The 19,492-nt window shown below is 54.8% G+C and overlaps 1 protein-coding gene across 1 annotated transcript; it reads left to right on the forward strand.

The window, feature by feature from the left end:
• Positions 1-13,089: 13,089 nt before the first annotated feature.
• On the forward strand, positions 13,090-19,203 carry LOC128799342 (polymeric immunoglobulin receptor-like). The gene is made up of 8 exons (XM_053963667.1): positions 13,090-13,215; positions 14,446-14,784; positions 15,068-15,358; positions 15,992-16,318; positions 16,936-16,999; positions 17,781-17,896; positions 18,218-18,267; positions 18,728-19,203. Exons 1-8 carry the CDS (start codon positions 13,167-13,169, stop codon positions 18,926-18,928), a joined length of 1,437 nt encoding a protein of 478 aa, XP_053819642.1. The 5' UTR covers positions 13,090-13,166; the 3' UTR covers positions 18,929-19,203.
• The last annotated feature ends 289 nt before the right edge of the window (positions 19,204-19,492 follow it).

Raw genomic sequence — 19,492 nt, forward strand, 5'->3', positions numbered from 1 at the left:
GGGGTGGGTGGGGTTGGTCTGTCACTCACCTGGTTGTGTGTGAGGAGACATCTCTGTGGTTAATCAGGGGTTAAAGAATGGACTTCGTTCTTAGGCTTTGGAATTTAAAAAAAAAAAAAAAAAAAAATCCAGAATTTGGTCAACAGAAAAAGAAAACACAAGCTGAGGTGTGCACCAAACACACACCAGACTTAACCTGGGAGTAACTTTACTCATGGTAACAATTCCCCTTGTCTTAAACTTCGCAGTGGTGAAGTGATGGAGACTCCTGCAGGACCCTACAGAGCATTCAAAAAATTATTTTTTTTAAAAAATTAATTTTTAATGTCTTAAAAATCCCCACAAACCAGTGGTGAGCTCCTGTCCCCCTGGGAGTTTGGACCAGCCCTTTGTTAGATCTGAATTTAATCTCGGGCTGGAATTTTATGGCCACGACATCAGGCAGCCCTGAAAAAAAGGGAGTTTATAAAGGACAATCTGATTTATAGGGCCATGAATGGCAGCACTTTAATCACCCCACTGAAGCCACCAGTCCCTCCCAGCAAAGGCTGCTGGAGCCTCTGGCCAGGTGGGAGGATCCTCATTGATTTCAGAGATCTTGGGATCAAGCCCAGATTTTCTATGGATTTCCACTATTTTATATCCTTTCAATCCTTATCCAGCCAGATATTTGAAAATATGCTGAATATCTGCCGTTTCCTAATCTCAAATTCCAAATTTTGCCTGGGTGTTAACTGTTGTGCCAACTGCTACTGGATGAGCTCCTTGAAGAGGCTCTTCCTTGAATTTGGGATGGGATTTTCCTGTGATTTTGGTGACACCTTAATTCCTTTAAAGCACTCATCCCCTTTTGTTCCAGCCCACACTGACACTGCAGTGTGGGGATTTTAATTGTGGGGATTAAAAAAAAAAAAAACCAAAAAAAAAAACCCCAACCTTTCCAGTTATTTGGGGTTTCATGTTCATTTTCTCAGGAAGAAAAGACAGGAAAAAAAAATAATAAAGAGAAAATGGAAGGTTGAAAATGTTTGGGTTTGGGGAGAAAATATATTTTTGGTATTGAAATGAGGAAAAGCACCAGGGTTAGGGAAAAAACCTGAACTGAGCTCTGAAACTTTACCTTCCTTTAATTATCCAGGTGACATTTCAGACATTTAGTCTGATTTTTTTTTTTTTTTTGCATCTGCATATTGAACACACCCTTTTAAAAACACTTTCAAAAAAACACCCCAGCTGCTCCCGAACATTTATTTAGCGAAAAGTAAATTTTATAAAAATTCAATTGCAAAGTAGTTAAGGTATTTGAATTTTATATATATATATATATATTTTTTTTTTTTTTTAAGGAAAGAAGAATCCCAAGAAAGAAAGTATTTGATGGCTAATAATCTCATTTCAATATAATAGGACCTTTCTTTTGCAAAGAGCAAGACAGGTTAAAAGATATAATTATGACTTTGCAAACTCTCCCAAGTGCTACGAGATCATCTGACAGTTCTGATCCCGGGCTCAGCTCTCAGAGGGGAAAAGTCTTTGTCTAGTTCGAGAGTTAAAGAGACAGGATCCCTATTCCACCCTCTGCCTACATTGCAATTTAACTGTCAAAAAAATCCAAGCTGCAGAATTGTCTTATTCCAACACAGCACAAGGAAAGAGAGAGAGGTTTGAGACTGACCTGTCAAACGCACCCTCTTTAAAAATGTATAATATATTTTAAACATTTTTTTTCCAGAGGTACTTAAAGGTTAAAGATGTGCCAAAGAAGGAGGATGGATTTTTTTTTTCTCTCTCCCCCTTTTTGATAAAGCTTTTTAAAACAATTAAAACCAAAAGAAAAAAAAAAAAAAAGGAGAGGGAGAAAAAAAATTTTGAAATTAGGGATCATCAGTGTAAAAAATCCCCTGAAGATCAAAAGGAACACATTAGAATCACATTAATTCTGATTTAAAAAAAAAAAAAGAAAAAAAAAGAATAAATCCCCTCTTTCAGTGGGAAGAGAAACTTGGAGGACATTTAAATGGTGTTTCCATTGTCAGGATGTGCAGGAAGGTGGAGCAGAGTGTCAGGGAGAGACGGAGCCCACGGAGCCACGGGCAGAGCTGGAGCCTGGTGACACTCCAGGATATTCCTGGCCTTTAGAAACCTTGGCTTTTTTCGTGTTTCAAAATAGGGAAAGAAGGGGAGGAAAATTGTTTTCCCAAGTAACCAAACAAAAGGAGCCATTTCCATGGGGGGGGGGGGATGTTTCCAAGGAGCCACAAACAAACAATTCCCAGCCTTTTTTTTTTTTTTTTTTTGACCAAATATAGATGGCAAACGGGCAGCTGGGCATGGCCAGAGGCTCGTCCATGGTGCCACCACCCGGGCACGTGGCAGTGTCCCCACACACCCCCTGGCACTGCACAGGGACACAGGGGCTGGGAGCAAAGCCTGGGAGCTGCGGGAATGCCAGGCTGGGGTCTGGGAGCAGAGGATTTGGGTGCTTGTGGAATCACAGGATGGGTTGGGTTGGGCTGGGGGGGGACTTTAAAAGTAATTTTATCCCAGCCCCTGCCATGGGCAGGGACACTTCCACCATCCCAGGGTGCTCCAAGCCCCGTCCAGCCTGGCCTTGGGCACTCCAGGGATCCAGGGGCAGCCCCAGCTTCCATGGACAAGCTGTGCCAGGGCCTGGCTGTAAAAAAAATCCCATTATTCATCCTGCTGCACGTCAGGAGCGAGAGCCCCACAGATCATGAGTCAGTTCCCAGGGGACTGTGATTCCCCACCTGACAGAAAGCAAGTGGGAGCGTGTCCCGGTCCATTATCCATCTCCATCCCACCCCAGCAAACTGGGAATTGGAACTGGGATCTCTCAGCCCAGTATTTGGAGTCTTTATCTGCTGCCTGTCCAAGGAGCCAGGTGGTTTTTCCTCCCTCCTAAACCGGGATCTGCTCCTTGCCAGCCATGCCTTGATGGATGGATGCACAGCCAGGGGTGGGTGACAGATTGGTGGCTTTGGGACAAAAGGCTTGTGGAATAACATCCCTCCCCGTCCCACCTGGGATTTCAGGTCATTCCCATAATGGTTCCTCTCCCAGGCCCCAAACCCACCAGGAAAAATGGGAATCTCATCCAGGCTCTGAGCTGATCCTTCCAACCAAAGGCTGCCGGGGAGGGGACCTGTGTGAAAGTCACAAGTTAAAATCTATTTAGGACTGAGAGCCAAAGGACAAAACCTGGGGGATTCTCCCAAATTATTGAAGATCAAATAGTCCCAATCCAGGAGCACCTGCAGACTTGCATCACCTGCACAGGGGCTGCACAGCTGGGCTGATGTTTCAGGCTTTAAAGTGCTTGGAAACAGCCCCTGATTGCCTTGGATTTATACAAACACCAAGGCCGTGGGCACACCCAGTAAACCCACCCTGAATGGTATCAGCACAGTCCAAGATAACCTGGCACCAGCCTGATAAGGGGCAGGAAAATCAACCCACCCCTGTGCCAAATTCCTGCCTTTCCAGCCCTCCTCATCCTGTGTTTCCAGGTGGGTGGGGAAATGGAGGAGCTTTGCAGCAGCACTGAACATCAGACATGGGAGCAGCTTGGGAACAGGGGGAAGTTGTGTGCTTATCTTCAATATTTAATAGATATCAACCTCTGGTGAGCTGGGGGTGACCAAACTGAAAAATAAAACTACAAAACCCCAGGGATGGGGACCTCCTTAAAGCATCCTGGCGAATGGATTTGTCCCTCGTGCCACACTGGGAAGTGTCACAGCCCTGACTGCCGCAGGGTGACCGGGCTTTTGGGATTACTCACTGAGAATGAAAGCCAAACTGGACTCCTGCCCCAGGAATGCCGCCAGATTCCTGCTCTGAAAGGAATGATAAACCTTTGGGATGCTGCTTCTCTGACTGTGCAGAATCAGGGGCGAGGCTGCGATCGGAGCTCCTCATCAAATGGCTCCAGTCCCTCTTCCCTTCCATCCAGAGGGGTTTTCCCTGAGGAGCGGGCCCAGAGCCCAGCACTGAGACCAAGGCGTGCTCCTGGAGGGTCATCCCAAGGCAGAGGGCTCCCAGGAGCTGTTCCTTTCATGGATGTCTTCCCGAGAAGACAACAAAGCCCTTCCCATCCTTTCCATCCCAAATTCTCCTCGTTTTGCCTCGTGGTGCTGGGGGTTTCCCTGGTGTAACCAGGAGCAGGGTCTGGGTCTCCTTGGAGAAATCCTTGTGCCAAAGCCAAATTCCTTGTGGAAAGCTGCCGGCATTCTGCCCACAGATGAGCCCAAACTCATCTGCTTTGTACAACTTCCTCTTAATCCAACTCATTTTCCAGCTCATCTTGCCTTGTTCGGGATGAGTTTGGAAGGATTTGTCCCTCTCTGCCAGGGACAGGCTGGCTGTGACAGCACCGAGAGGCCTGCAGGTGTTGGAAGGGAATTCCAGCAGTGAAAATCATGGATGTAGCTCCAAGGAGACAGGGAGGGTGGGGAGTGAGACCCTGCGAGTGTCACCCGGTGTGTGACAGCGTGTGACAAAAGGGACACAGTGATTCCAGGAACACCCATCCAAAGGGGAAAGGGAATCAGCAGGAGAAACCCCAAGGAATCACAGACAAACCCATCCACGTTGTGGATTTATCCTGTTAAAATCACGGGATGGCTGATCCAAACCATGGCTACCTCCAGCAGCTTTTCCAGGGTTTTCTCAGGAGGGGGATTCTGCGGGGGGTGTGAGGCTGGTGGTGGCAGTGCCACCCTGTCCTCGGTGTCCCCACCACTGCCCCCGGGCTGGGCTGGGCTCTGGCACCGTCCCTGTCCTGAGCCCCCCTCGGTGCTCAGCTCTGGTTTGGTTTGATTGATTTTGTAATTGCTCCTTTAATTGAACAGTTACAGCAACACTACCAGGGAAAGGTTCCAGGGTTGGGAAGGGAGGTGGGAGGGTGTGGGGGTGGAAGGGGAATTGGAGCTGGGGAAAGAGCAAAATGGGTTTTTCCCTGTTTCTCAAGATGAAAACAGAGGGAAGAGGCAGGGGATGAGCTCCCTTCGGCAGGAGCTGAGGAGGAGGAGAGCCGAAAACAATAAATTACAGGAGGAGAAGAAGAAAAATGAGAAGTGGGTTGAAAAGTGTGGCAGGGCCAGAGGGTCCCAGGGACTGCTCAGCCTCCAACTGACATCGGCTTCCTGAGGGCTGGGAGTGCTGGGATGGGGAAAATGGGCCACCGAGAAGGAAAGGGGGGAAGCTGGGAGAGCTGGGAGCGGGGAACGAGCAGGACAAGGTGGGAAAGGATCTCAGTAAAACGTGCAGGAGCAACATGGGGAGGAAGGGAAAGGCATCCCTGTGTCAGAGAGAGGAGTGGGGAAGGAGAACAGGTGAGCTCAGGAAGGGCTGTGCTCAGAGGGACTTCTGACAAGGGAAAAGGACAATGGGACAGTGGGACAGAGGGCAGGGTCACGTGGGATATTGGGAAGGAATAGTGTGTGAGGGTGGCACAGAATTCCCAGAGAAGCTGTGGCTGCCTGGAAGTGCCCAAGGCCAGGCTGGAGAGGGTTTGGAGCACCCTGGGATGGTGGAAGGTGTCTCTGCCGAGGCAGGGGGTGGCACTGGGTGATCTTTAAGGTCCCCCCCAACCCAAACCATTCCACGATTCCACGATTGACTCCCTGTGTAAACCCACGGTGTGCCCAGCTGTGGGGCGGGCACAGCGAGCTCTGTGGCAGTGCCACCACTGCCAGCCCCTGGCTGGGCTGAGTGTGAGCCAGGAGCTCGCTGGGAGCGTGTCAGGAAAAGGACAGGAGAATCCAGACGGGGTCAGGGGGGAAGGTGCACGCAGAGGCCACGGTGCAGCTCCTCAGCAAAGCAGCTCAGGTTTCAGGAGAGCCTGGAGCCGGGGCTGCAGGGGGACAGGAGGTGGGCTCTGCATTCCCTGGCAGGCAGCACAAGGCAGGTTTAAAGAATATCCTTCCATTTAGGAATTTGTTTATTATTCTTAACTAAGCAGCTCAGACAGGCAAGCCGGCAGCACCGCATCCACGCCGGCTCCCCAGGAAGGCAGGGAAGGGAGGGACAGGAAGGCAGATTTCCAGACTGGGGGCAAAGGGATTTGTGCCCTGCTGGGCGAGGGAAAGGGGGCAAAAGGCTTTGCCAGCTATTTAGGAGACGCGTGGAAGAGACTCAGCTTTGGGGTGTCAGGGGAGCCGGGGTGGGGTCCAGCCCAACAGGATCAGAGCTGAGCTGCTGTCCCAAAAGCCAGCAGCACCTTTGGGGTGGCTGCTCCTCTGACACTTCAGACCCTGAGACTTTCATCTGAAATTCCTCAGACCCTGGAGCAGAGACTCAGGAGTGTTTTCTAGGGAGGAGGGAGAAGTGATCTCTCTCCTGGTAAAATCCACTCATTCTGTGAGGAGTCACAAGGCACCAGGACATTCGTGGTCATAGAAATCCCCTCACCTGGCAGGTGTGTCCATACTGGGGGGGGTCAGGGCACATCTCCCAGCTCTGCATTTTGAATTTCTGGACTATCTGGAGTGCCTTCAGCTGCTGCAGCGATGGCCAAGAACACAGCAGCCCAGGCCAGGTGGGACATTTGTCCCTGTGAGGGTGGGCAGGCCCTGGCACAGGTGCCCAGAGCAGCTGTGGCTGCCCCTGGATCCCTGGCAGTGCCCAAGGCCAGGCTGGAGCAGCCTGGGATGGTTGGAGGTGCCCCTGCCCATGGCACGGGGTGGGAGTGGAAAATCCGTGTTTTTCAGCCCAAATCTTCCGATACGCCTGACCCCAGGGTGCAGATTTGGGTGCTGGACACCCACCCTGGTGTGAGAGCACCAGAGGACAGCGAGGGAAGGAAAACCTGCCCTCCCCCAGTGCCCTGCGTGCTCACACTGCTGGAAATGAGGGCGAGGAAGGTCATTCGGGATAAATCGAGGAGGGAAGTGGAGTGGGAGCCTGTGGATGCCAGGGAGCTCTCAGCAGTGGGAGGTGATGGGGGAGGAACGGCTGATGAGACTGGGAATGCCACATGTGGGGGAGCAGAAAATCCCAGGAATGGAAGCAGGGAAACGGTGGCAGCCAGAACAGGAGGCAGGAAAGGTCCCATAACCAGGGCTGGGTGTTAACTCCCGGGATTATCCTGCCCCGGAGGCAGGAGGGCTCCACACCTCTGACAGGAAACTCGCTGCTGCTCGGCGCAGAATGTCTCGCTCCGGGTAGAAATTTGTTCCCCACCCCTGGAAGGTTGCTGGGAGCAGAGCAGCAGGCGGGGGCTCCCACCTGGCCACCCCAGCAGGGAGAGCTGCCTGTCATCCCCTGCCAGCCCCCAGCCCGCCTTTCACCACCTCCCCTGCCACCTCTCCCCTCTCTCCTCCCTTTTGCTCCCGTTCTCCACTTTCCTTTCATCCCTTTCTTCTCCTCTTGCCGTGGTCTCCAGGCCTCCCAAACTCATCTCACCTGTGCCCCATCAGCAGAGCTCAGCACTTTCTCCCGCGGCTCGGGCCGAGCCTCCAAAAGCCTTTTAGTGGTCAGTCCTCCCCCAGCACTCTCTGGACAGAGTCTCCCTCTCTCCCTGCTCCCTTCCCCCTCCTCTTTCTCTCCCTCCCATAATATTTTCCATATGAAGAAGCCCTTCCTGAAGCCTCACACTGCCCTCTTGGCGAGTCTTAGGCGGGTTAGAGGAGACCCTGGGAGCCTTTAATCCTCTCTCCCTCGCTCGCTTTCATCCTCAGCCACAGCTGGACGCCCCATTGATGTGGAACAGACCAAACACCGGGCCCCTCACTAAGCTGCTGCTGTGGGGCCTCTCCTCCTCCCGAGCCGAGCCCTCAGCCCGTGTCCGGCTCTCCGAGCAGGGTCCGGCGTGTCCGGCAGCCCCTCCCCGCCCAGCCTGGAGGTCCCAGCTTTCCCCCTGCCCTGCTCCCCTCTCACTGCCTCTGCTCTCTCCCGAGCCATCTTTTCCCACTTGATTCTCAGAGTCGCCCCGTTCTGCCTCATCCCAGGATTTCCTTTCCCAGGATTGTCTGGGGTCGATCCCCCCCCAGCCCCTGCAGAGCCGGGTGAGGCTGAGGGGCTGCTCTGTGTTGGTGTGCTGAGGATGCAGCTCGTGGTTATGTCCCAGGGAGGGCCTGGGGGGCTCCACCAGCTGAGCAGTCAGGTGTTGAGTCTGCAATCAGCTCAGAGTTTTGGGATGAAGCGTTTTTAAAGCCCACTGCAGGTGAGGCAAGAATATCTTTGAATTGTGGATTGGTTTGGGTTGGAAGGGATGTGAAAGATCGCCCAGTGCCACCCCCTGCCGTGGCAGGGACAATTTCCACCATCCCAGGGTGCTCCAAGCCCCGTCCAGCCTGGCCTCGGGCACTGCCAGGGCTCCAGGGGCAGCCCCAGCTGCTCTGGTGTCTCACAGGAACTTCCATCCACCTCCTCTGCAAACCTTGCAGCGTGGATAAGCCAGGCTCAGGGGGGACAAACTGGGGACAGACTGCCGTGTTTGGGGACTGCCTGCAGCGAGCAGGTGACAGGGACAGTCCCTGTGCCACTTGTCCTCAGGTGATGCACGGGGAATGTCGCAAAGGCACGTGAGTGTCACAGACACTGTGACACTGTGACACTGTGACACTGTGACACTGTGACGCTGTGACACTGTGACACTGTGACACTGTGACACTGGGACACTGTGACACTGTGACACTGCGACACTGTGACACTGGGACGCTGTGACGCTGTGACGCTGTGACACTGGGACACTGGGACACTGGGACACTGTGACACTGGGACACTGCGACACTGTGACACTGTGACACTGGGACACTGTGACACTGTGACACTGGGACACTGTGACACTGGGACACTGGGACACTGTGACACTGTGACACTGTGACACTGGGACACTGGGACACTGCGACACTGTGACATTGGGACACTGTGACACTGGGACACTGTGACATTGGGACACTGTGACACTGGGACACTGCGACACTGTGACACTGGGACACTGCGACACTGTGACACTGGGACACTGTGACACTGGGACACTGGGACACTGTGACACTGGGACACTGGGACACTGGGACACTGTGACATTGGGACACTGTGACACTGTGACACTGTGACACTGGGACACTGGGACACTGTGACACTGGGACACTGCGACTCTGTGACACCATGACAGGGGCTGTGGCTCCCCTGGGTCGCTGCGGGTGTCCCAGGCCAGGCTGGATGGGGCGTGGAGCCACCTGGGCTGGGGCAGGGGTCCCTGTCATGGCAGGGTGGCACGGGGGGTTGTGTCGGGGGTCCCAGAGTGGCACTGGGGGGGTGTCAGGAGTCCCAGGGTGGCACTGGGGGGGTGTCGGGGTCCCAGGGTGGCACTGGGCTTGTGTCAGGGGTCCCAGGGTGGCACTGGGGGGGTGTCAGGGGTCCCAGGGTGGCACTGGGGTTGTGTCAGGGGTCCCAGGGTGGCACTGGGAGGGGGTGTCGGGGGTCCCAGGGTGGCACTGGGGGTGTGTCAGGGGTCCCAGGGTGGCACTGGGGGGGTGTCGGGGGTCCCAGGGTGGCACTAGGGGGTGTGTCAGGGCTCCCAGGGTGGCACTGGGGGGGTGTCGGGGGTCCCAGGGTGGCACTGGGGGGGTGTCAGAGGTCCCAGGGTGGCACGGGGGGCTCGGTGCTGTCCCAGGGTGGCACTGGGGGTGTCAGGGGTCCCAGGGTGGCACTGGGGGGGTGTCGGGGGTCCCAGGGTGGCACTGGGGGGGTGTCGGGAGTCCCAGGGTGGCACTGGGGGGGTGTCAGGGGTCACAGGGTGGCACTGGGGGTTGTTTTGGGGGTCCCAGGGTGGCACTGGGGGGGCGCTCGGTGCTGTCCCCGGCCCGGGGGGGCTCGCGGGGGTCACCGGGGCTCATTCCTGAGCCTCTCCCGCCCCCTGGCGGCCGCGCTCCGCCACTGCAGCCCCCTCTGCTCCAAAAACCCCCAAAAAACCCAGAAACTCCAAAAATCCCCGATATTTTCAGAAAAGTCTAACCCAGAGAAGGTTCTGTGGGTGTGAGAGCAACCAGAGTGAATCAACTGCAATCAGCTGCAGTTCCAGCGTTTCCTGGAAGGCAGCAGAAAGGGGATGGCTCCATCCTTAAGCTCCAAAGGCACTTTGGAGAATCAAAGCAGTCAGGGAAGAGGTGGATTGGTAACAGAGTTCAGAGAAAGGGGGAAAAAAAATATCTGAGTTGTCAGGAAGTTAGCTGAGGAGGGAAAATGAAAATATTTGGGATGCAACCATCTGGAGTCAGTCTGGAGTGGAAGGACTGAGGGGAGGAATGGGAATGATCTGATCTCCGAGGTCACAGTGGGTACAGAGGCATTGAAGTGGAGCAAGGCCTCAAGGAGCAGGGAGAGGCGGAGCTGGGAGGAGTGTGCAGATGGGGCTGGTGCAGCACTGGAACAGGAAAACGCTGCAACCTCAACTGCTTGAAGAGATCTTTAGAAATGCCACGGACAGGCCTGATCCTGCCGTGTCACCGGGCTGGATGAAGTGACCTCCCGAGATAACATTCATCTTCTTCCCTGTGATTCCATAATTAAAATCATATTGATCCTCGGCCAGAGACGCAGCAAAAGGCCCAACTTCATTACGTTCCCACTGCTCCAAGATGCCAGGCCCTGGATGGGCATCTCCTCACGACCTGTCCTGCCCCACGGAGCCTCTCCCCTCGGCCAGGACCTCCCATGGATGCAGCAAACACCGTGGGAAGGGCTGAGGAACAGCTCTTGGCTCAGTTTGGAGGCAACCACTTGCAGCAACCGAACTAATTGCAGACTCCCGGGATTTGTTCACCCGAGCCCGAGCGTGTTCCCCCTTCTCGTTACCGAGCATCAAGTGCCTGATGAGAGAGGGATTTGGGGACAAGACAATGCAGAGCTATCTAGCACAAAATGATTAGCCAGAACGTATTGTTAATAAGCTGCTTATTCATATAATTGGAAATTCTTTGCAGCCGGGGTGTCGGCGGAGCCTGCGTGTGCTGCTCTGCTGGAGCGGGGCAGGTACGGGCCCAGGGGACGCTGTGCAGGCACAGCAGCTCCCTGCTCTGCTCCCGCTGCCTTCAAGGGCAGGGAAGGACACAGGGAGGTGAGAGGGAGGCAGAAAGGCTCAGCCAAGCCCTGCTGATGAGGGACGTGCGGTAGGCACGTTCTGTTTCTCTCAGGATTTTTTTATGGAAGAGCACAGAGAGAAGAAAGGGAAAACAATTTCTATTTCTGCTCCTTGTTTTTCGCACGTGGAATGTGTTTGGAGGATTGTTTACCTGGGGTGGTTGCTTGGTTGGAGTCTGGTGAGGATTGTTTGGGGCTGGTGGCCAATCCAACCCAATCCAATCCAATCCAATCCAATCCAACCCAATCCAACCCAACCCAATCCAATCCAACCCAACCCAACCCAATCCAACCCAACCCAACCCAACCCAATCCAACCCAATCCAACCCAACCCAACCCAATCCAACCCAATCCAGTCCAATCCAACCCAATCCAATCCAACCCAATCCAACCCAATCCAACCCAATCCAGTCCAATCCAACCCAATCCAACCCAACCCAACCCAATCCAACCCAATCCAACCCAACCCAACCCAATCCAACCCAATCCAGTCCAATCCAACCCAATCCAATCCAACCCAATCCAACCCAATCCAACCCAATCCAGTCCAATCCAACCCAATCCAATCCAACCCAATCCAATCCAACCCAATCCAATCCAATCCCATCCAATCCAATCCCATCCAATCCAACCCAATCCAACCCAATCCAACCCAATCCAACCCAACCCAATCCAACCCAATCCAACCCAATCCAATCCAATCCAATCCCATCCAATCCAACCCAACCCAATCCAACCCAATCCAGTCCAATCCAACCCAATCCAATCCAACCCAATCCAACCCAATCTAGTCCAATCCAACCCAATCCAATCCAACCCAATCCCATCCAATCCAATCCCATCCCATCCAATCCCATCCAATCCAACCCAACCCAATCCAACCCAATCCAATCCAACCCAACCCAATCCAACCCAACCCACCCCGATCCAACCCAACCCAATCCAACCCAATCCAACCCAACCCAATCCAACCCAATCCAATCCAACCCAACCCAATCCAACCCAACCCACCCCGATCCAACCCAACCCAATCCAACCCAATCCAACCCAACCCAACCCAATCCAATCCAACCCACCTGTGGCTGGGCTCTCAGAGAGGGCCATGAGTTGTGAGTTAGTTAGATATGGTAGTTAGAAAAGTAGGTTTGTAGTTTTAGTGTCTCATTTAAATAATATATTAATGTATTATAGTAGAGTTACCATAAAGAAATCGTCCAGCCTTCTGAGCTGGAGTCACACATCAGCATCTCCTCCCACCAGGCTCACCTGTGTTCACAGCAGGACACATTCCTGTGTGCAAGGACGGGGTGTCCGGGAGCAGAGCGAAGCACAGGCCTGCTCCAGCATCCTCACAGCACCAGAGAGAGAAAGGCCAGCGGAGCTCGGCCTCGAGGCAGATAAAACCTGACACGGCTCCTGCTTCCCAAAGCAGCTGTCAGGCACAGAACCAGGTGTGGAAGATCATGAGGGAGCCCCCCAGAGCTGGGGCAGCTGCCACCAAAGGGGGCTGTGGCTGTGCTGTGCCCGCAGCAGCGCCAGGACTGAGCTGGAGCAGTGCAGGGTGCCAGGCCAGGAGCAAAGTTCCTCAGAGAGGCTGAGGGGAGGGAGGGGAAGAGCTCCTCCGTTAGCCCTGGCTGAGCCCAGGCCTGCAAAGCACCTGGGAGCAGAATCAGCTACAGGGAATTTAGGCGACACGAAAATCTGGAACGTTCCTCTCCTGCCAGGGAGGAAGAGGAGCCAGGTGGGTCGACCTCACCACAGGCTGGGGGGACAGGAGGGTGACAAAACAAATGCCACCAGCCAGGCAAGAGCAGCAACAACCTTTGGCACCAGGACAGGCTGTGCTCTGGGCTCAGCCACTTCCCCAAAAGCTCCCTGAGGTTACTGGCATATTAATTTTGTAACAAAACACGGGGAGGTGTTTCCGCTTGAGGCGAGAACTCGGCACTTCCCCCCCACCCCAGCTGTGTCACTGCCAGGCAGGAGAGGCCAAGGGAGCCCACTCTGGCACGGGACACGCCGGGCAGCCCCCGGTGATGCCCCTTCCCCGGGCCTGAGGATGGCCGTGGAGCTGAGAGCCCTGTTCCTGCTGCCACTCTGCTTCCCAGGTAGGAGAAGGGCTCGGCGTGTCCCTGGGGACAGGGACAGCCTTCCCCTCTTCCTGCTGCCCCCGGAGCTCCTCCAGCACCTGCCGGGCTCCGAGCTGGGCGGTGCCGCAGGGCTGGGAGGGAAGGGCAGCCCCGGATTCCTGGCTCCTCCAGGTTTCCAGGATGATCCGTGCTGGGAGCACAGAGCCTCTCCCAGCCGGCCTTTCCCACCACGCTGGCCCTGCTCAGCTCCTCTGGGGGCAGTCCCGGCTCAGGGCAGTGTCCAGGGCAGCTCCCGTGCCTCAGCAGCCCCGCAGAGAGCACGGAGCTCCCAGCACACGGCACCTGCAGCCAGCACAGCCTCACAGCCACATCCCTGGCATGTGGCACGGGGGAGCTGCTTCCCTCTGCTCCTTCCCACCACCCCAAACAGAGGCCCCAGGGTGGTGTGGGCAGGGGATGTCCCCATTTGCCTGCAGGGAGGAGCAGGGACGAGGGGACAGCTGCAGACACTGTGCCACACATGGCCCGAAGGCCCAGCACCTCGAGTGCCCCGAGCTTCTCTGTGGGCTTTTAATCCACAGCCGCAGCCCCAGCTCAAATCTCAGCGCTGCCCTTCCCATTTCCAAGCAGGTGAACTCAGCATGGGGAAGGGATTTTGGGTTTTGGAGCTCTTCCAGCCACCGGTGTCCACGGGGGGAGGTTGGGGGCAGAGTTTCCCTGCGTTTCCTTCACAGAAAGGGCAATTGGGCATCGGGAAGGGCAGCCCGGGGAGGTGGTGGAGTCACCATCCCTGGAGGTGTTCAAGAGCAGGCTGGATGTGGCACTGAGTGCCGTGGTCTGGGTGGCAGGGGGGTGTTAGGACATGGGTTGGGCCTGGTGATCTCAGAGGTCTTTTCCAACTTTGTTGATTCTGTGATTCTGTCGTGCTGCGATTCTGTAATTCTGTGATTCTGAGATTCTGTGATTCTGTGATTCTGTGATTCTGAGATTCTGTGATTCTGTGATTCTGTGATTCTGTGATTCTGTAATTCTGTGATTCTGTAATTCTGTGGTTCTGTGATTCTGTGATCTGTGATTTGTGATTCTGTAATTCTGTGATTCTGTGATTCTGTAATTCTGTGATTCTGTAATTCTGTGGTTCTGTGATTCTGTTGTGCTGCAATTCTGTGATTCTGTAATTCTGTGATTCTGTGACTCTGTGGTTCTGTGATCAGCTCCCCTCTCCCTCACCACATCTGATCCTTCCAGGTCTCCAAGGCCAAACCCCACAAGTGCAGAGACGACGGGAAGGGGGCACTCTTTACATGCTGTGTCCTTATGCAGCGTGGACTACGAAACAGCAGACAAAATACTGGTGCCTCCTGAGACATGGAGACTGTCAAGAAGTCCTGCGCACATACTACGAAGACAGCGTGCAGTCCAGGGACAGGAGAATTGAAATCAAGGATAACACAGCTAGTAAGGCTGTGTCTGTCACCATGACTGACCTCAAGGCAGAGGACTCAGACACATATTTCTGTTCTGCTTACAATCGTGTCACAGGTGCATACACGCAGCTGAGGGCGATCTCACTGAATGTTTTCAGGGGTGAGTACCTGTACCCCACCCAAAGCCAAGCCTTGTCAGGAAGCAACAACATTCCTTCCCCTGCTCTACCCCCCCTCTCCCCCACAGCTGAGCAGCTTCTCCTGGTCCCCCCAGCCCCCTCCCCAGCCTCGCTCGCTGCTTTTCCTCCCACACAGGGAGAGAAGGAGCCCCACAGCCCCTGCCTGGTCCTGCTGCCCCGAGGAGGGGCTCTCCTGAGGGAGGGCATGGTCTGTCCTGGGTGCCCAGCACTGACTGGGCAGTGCCCACCTCTGGTGTTTCACAGAGCTGCTCAAGTGGGAGCTGGACACCCTGACAGTGCAGTGCCCAGAGGGGTACGGCATGGTCTGGTGCCGAGGAGGGCAGACTGACTGCACAGCCCCGCTGAGGAGACAAACATCTTCAAAACAGAGTGAAATGAAATCCCTGCAAGACAGAGCATCAGTGGAGTATAACGCTCAAAGGGCTCTGGTTGTCACCATGAAGAATCTGCAGGCCCGGGACTCTGGTGTGTACTGGTGTGCACTGGGCTCTGAGCACAGCCGGAAAATGGAGGTCGTGCTCTCTGTGCTCAAGAGTGAGTACCTGCCGTGTTCTCCGTGCCCAAGGGTGGGTTCTTCCTGCACTCGGGCTCCAAAGAGTGAGTTCCTGCTGCACTCTCACTGCCCAAGAGTGAGCCCCCCCCTCCTGGCAGCCGGCTGTGGATGTGGGCAGGTCTCAGCCCAGGTGACGCCCGTCTCTCCCGCTGCCTGTCCCTGCACCACACACTGATCCCTGGCACTTCTGAGCCAAAGCTCAGGCCTGGCCCTTCATGCTCTGCCTGCTCCCAGCAGAGGCTCAGGGGAGGTTCCCGTGGGTCCCACAGATGGGGATGCTCATCCCAAAAGTGCTTCCCACGGCGCCAGACTGGCGGCTCCAGCACTGGTTCCCACTGGGTGCTGCTGGGACCCTCCCCCATGCCAGGCACTGCTCTTGCTCTGACCCCACAGCCACCAACCCTTCCAGACCCTATGGGCTGAGTGTGCCGCTCTGAGGGAACCAGAGGAGGGGGACAGGACCCCCAAATTTATGACACCTGTGCGTGGGGAATCCGGGTGCAGTCCCCTTTGCTTAGGGGAGGTGGATGTGGAGGTGGGTGCAGCTCCAGGTGTTGGGTGCCGCTGGGGGGTCCCACTCTGGGGTCTCAGCACACATCCTGGGTGTTCTGCAGGGACTCAGCAGCACACAGCCAAGGAGTCAGGCAACGTCTCTGTCCAGTGTCACTACAAGATCGCAGACTACAGGACTGTCAGCAAAGCCTGGTGCAAAAAGAAAGAGGGGGGAATGTGTAACGTGCTGGTCACCACCAGATCAGAGTCCCCAGCAGGAAACAGCACGGCTCGGGAAGGTGTCAGGATCCAGGATGACACCCAGCAGGGCTTTGTCACCATCACCATGGAGCAGCTGCAGGTGCAGGACTCGGGCGTGTACTGGTGCGCGCTCCAGGACGGCTCCGGTCTGCTCCGCATGGAGGAGGTCACGCTCAGCGTTTCCAAGGGTGGGTATGGAGCTGTCAGGACACGTTTGTAGATTCCAGACTCCCTGCCCGGCTCTCTCCTGTGCTGCCCAGCTCACCCCACCTCCCACCTTGCCAGTGTTTGCCTGCCCAAACCCTGCAGCTTTGGGTCTCCTCGTGGCCACCACCCTGTGGAACAGCAACAGGGATGGGAGCAGATCCACATCGCTCCTTAACCTGGGAGCAGCTTCAGCTGTCCTGAGAGGGGCTTCTGTCACTCAGTGTTTGATATCAGTTCTTTAGAGTGACTTTCTAGCCCCTTTAGAGTGATTCATCCTTTGGCTTTCAAAGACCTTCTGTTGGGTTGTCAGGGGAACAACTTTAGACTCGGATTTTACAGATCTGTGACTCGTGGGTTCTCTTTCAGACAAGGTTTTAATGGTAAGGGAAGGCCCTGAGGCCCCTGGTCATGGCAGAGCAGCACCAGGCTGCAGCACTAAGAACAAGCAGTGCAGATGATGAGAGGGGACATTGGGATGCTCTGGACAAACTCACGGGATCAGGGCCCTGGCCATGGGAGCAGCAGGGGCAGAGGTTGCACTGCTGAATGCAGAGCAGCCCCACAGTGACCATCCCTCTCCTCGTGTCTGTGATTGCAGCGTTGCCTCCGGGAGGTTTTCCAGACTCTGAAAGCCAAAGCGAAGAAATTCTTTTGGGCGACAGGTAAGGCCTAAGAATCTCTGAGCCTGAGCACACACAAGTTACTCGTGTTGTACACCTGGGCCAGGCAGGCCCTGGGCTTGTAGAGGAATTGGATATGACAGGATCCTCACCAAAGGTGGCCTCTCCTCCTCCAGCTCCTGCCCTAACCCTAATTCCAAAGGAAGAGGCAGATTGGTAAAATCATATCACAGCCTTCTGCAGGAGCCTCTCTGCTTCTTTATCCTTCTCTCTTTGGGCTCTGCACTTCACATGAACAGAACCCCCAGATTCTGCCCCTCAGCCTCCACTTTGCACCCTCCTGTCTGACTATTTAACAATGGGACAGTCCTTGGCTGTTATTATTCCATTTACCAGTTAAATGGAAAGGATTTTTCTCCCTTTGTACATCTGCTGTCATCAATGCTACAGCAGCACCTAAGAGCAGAATCATCCCTGCTCCAGAGAGCCTGGAATTGTGCTCGGAGCTTTGAACAGCGGCTCGTTTCTAAAGCCTGGAGAATGGTTTAGGAAAAGCTCAGAAGACACAGCCAAGTAGAAAAATCAAGAATCAGGAACCAGGGAAGGTCCCAGTGCCTCTTATTCCCTTCTGGATCAGCAGGGACTCGCCTGGGCTCATAGATGGGATCCTGCAGGATCTGCTGGAGATCTTGCAGGAGAGCCAGACCCTCCTTTATGTGCTTGAACTGAGCACATAAAACCTGTCCCTGTCCCTCTTTTGGACCCTGTTTGGTGATGGGCTGTTAAACCATCCCACCCTGGTAACTGCCTCCCTCTGCTCCAGCTGCAGTGGGAACACCTTCCTCATCCTGTCCGTGGTGCTGCTCCTCCTGCTCCTCCTGGCCCTCCTCACCTCCGCAGCCCTGGGTGTCAGGTACTACAGGCTGCTGCTGAGAACAGGTACGTGGAGCTGGGATTGTCCCCTTCCCTCCCTGCACCCCAGGGGAGCTCAGTGCCCTGAGGTCAGGCTGGGAGGCCTCAAGGCAGGCTCCTTCCTGCCTGCCCTCAGGAAAAAAAAAAAAAAAAAAAAATCAAACCCAGGTTCCTCCAGAGCCTGCAAACGCCTTAGAGGAGGAGTAAAGAGAGCAAAGGGCTCCCCAGGCCCAGGGCAGAGGCACATCCCATCACTGGGCAATCCCACAGCCCTCCCAGACCTCCTCAGGCAGAGCTTTTCATGCATTTCTCCACATCTAAACCCTCTGATTTTGCCTCATTCCAAAGGTAACAGAGAAGCAGAGGACACCAGTGACAGACCAGAGGGCACAGCACGGGTAAGGAAAATGAAACATTTCCCACACGGTGCAAAAACCCTGACCAGCAGTCTGGGAGGAGCTGTCAGACCCACCTGGCGAGGAGCTTGGAGCTCAGTTTGGTCATAAACAGGAGGGAAATTGAATTTAATGGCAGCAGAGAGAGGAATATGCCTAGCTGGTGAGAGAGGGGGGTAATTAATGCAAGGAAACTCCAGTAGGAACAAACCCAGTGGAGCAAATTCTAGTAACCCTTGAGGAGGGACTCAAGGGGCAACAAGCAGGGTCAGAGCATGAGGCTCCACCTGTATCCAGGAGAGGTGCTGAAGAAAAGAGCTCTCTGTTCCTTCCCCTCTGTCACGACCAGAGGTAAAAATTGACACAACTTCTCCTTTCCTTGTGGGAAAATCTCCTTCTCCTGGCAGCAGCTGTGGCCTGGCACTGACTCATGCTAACGAGTGTTTTCCCTTTCTTTTCCCAGGCTGGCAGCACTGGGAGGAGGGAAGGTTCTCAGGATGACAGCAAAGGGCCAGCATACATCAACCTGGATGTGCAATCCCACCCCAGCCCCGAGGATCCCCTTTACTGCAACGTGAAACTGAGCCAGGCTCCCAGGAACCCCCAGGAGATGGAATACGCCGTCATCGCCTTCAACCAGCCCCCAAGGACCAGCAGGGAATGAAGCACAGAATCCCAAACGAGCCAGAAATGGGGGGAAGGAGCTGGAATACAGAGTGGGAATGAGGAGTAGGAGGTGTGTGGATGGACCAGCTGAGTTTTGCTGCTCTGTGTGTGGTGTTGCCTGAGCGTTTTCAGCTCTCCCTCCTGTTTTAGGCCGGGCAGGGGTTTTGCCACGCTTGTGGCAGATTGCCTCGGGTCAGGCAGAGCTGTGGGGGAATTCCCAGGATCTCTTGGAACATCTGCTTTTCCAATTCCATTAAAGTGCAGAGTCTTGGAGAGGCAGGTGTGGAGGCCTGGCCTTGTGAAAAGGAGCAGTGTGGGCATGGCTGGGTGGGATATCCCAGCTGTGTCCCGGTACAAACCCTGCCCCAATCCCAAGAATTCAGCTGCTGTGGCCAAGCAGAGTCATTGCAGTGCTGCAGGGATCAAACTCAAACCTTGCTGGGGCTGGGTTCATTTTTCATGGAATGGGGATGCAAGTGCTGGATTCTAAGAATAAGCAGAACCAGCTCCTGCACTTCCCTGTCTCTGCTGGAAACGCTCCAAATGACACATTTTATTTAGC

The sequence above is a fragment of the Vidua chalybeata genome, chromosome 24 (genome assembly GCF_026979565.1).
Source record: "Vidua chalybeata isolate OUT-0048 chromosome 24, bVidCha1 merged haplotype, whole genome shotgun sequence".
Lineage (NCBI taxonomy): Eukaryota > Metazoa > Chordata > Aves > Passeriformes > Viduidae > Vidua > Vidua chalybeata.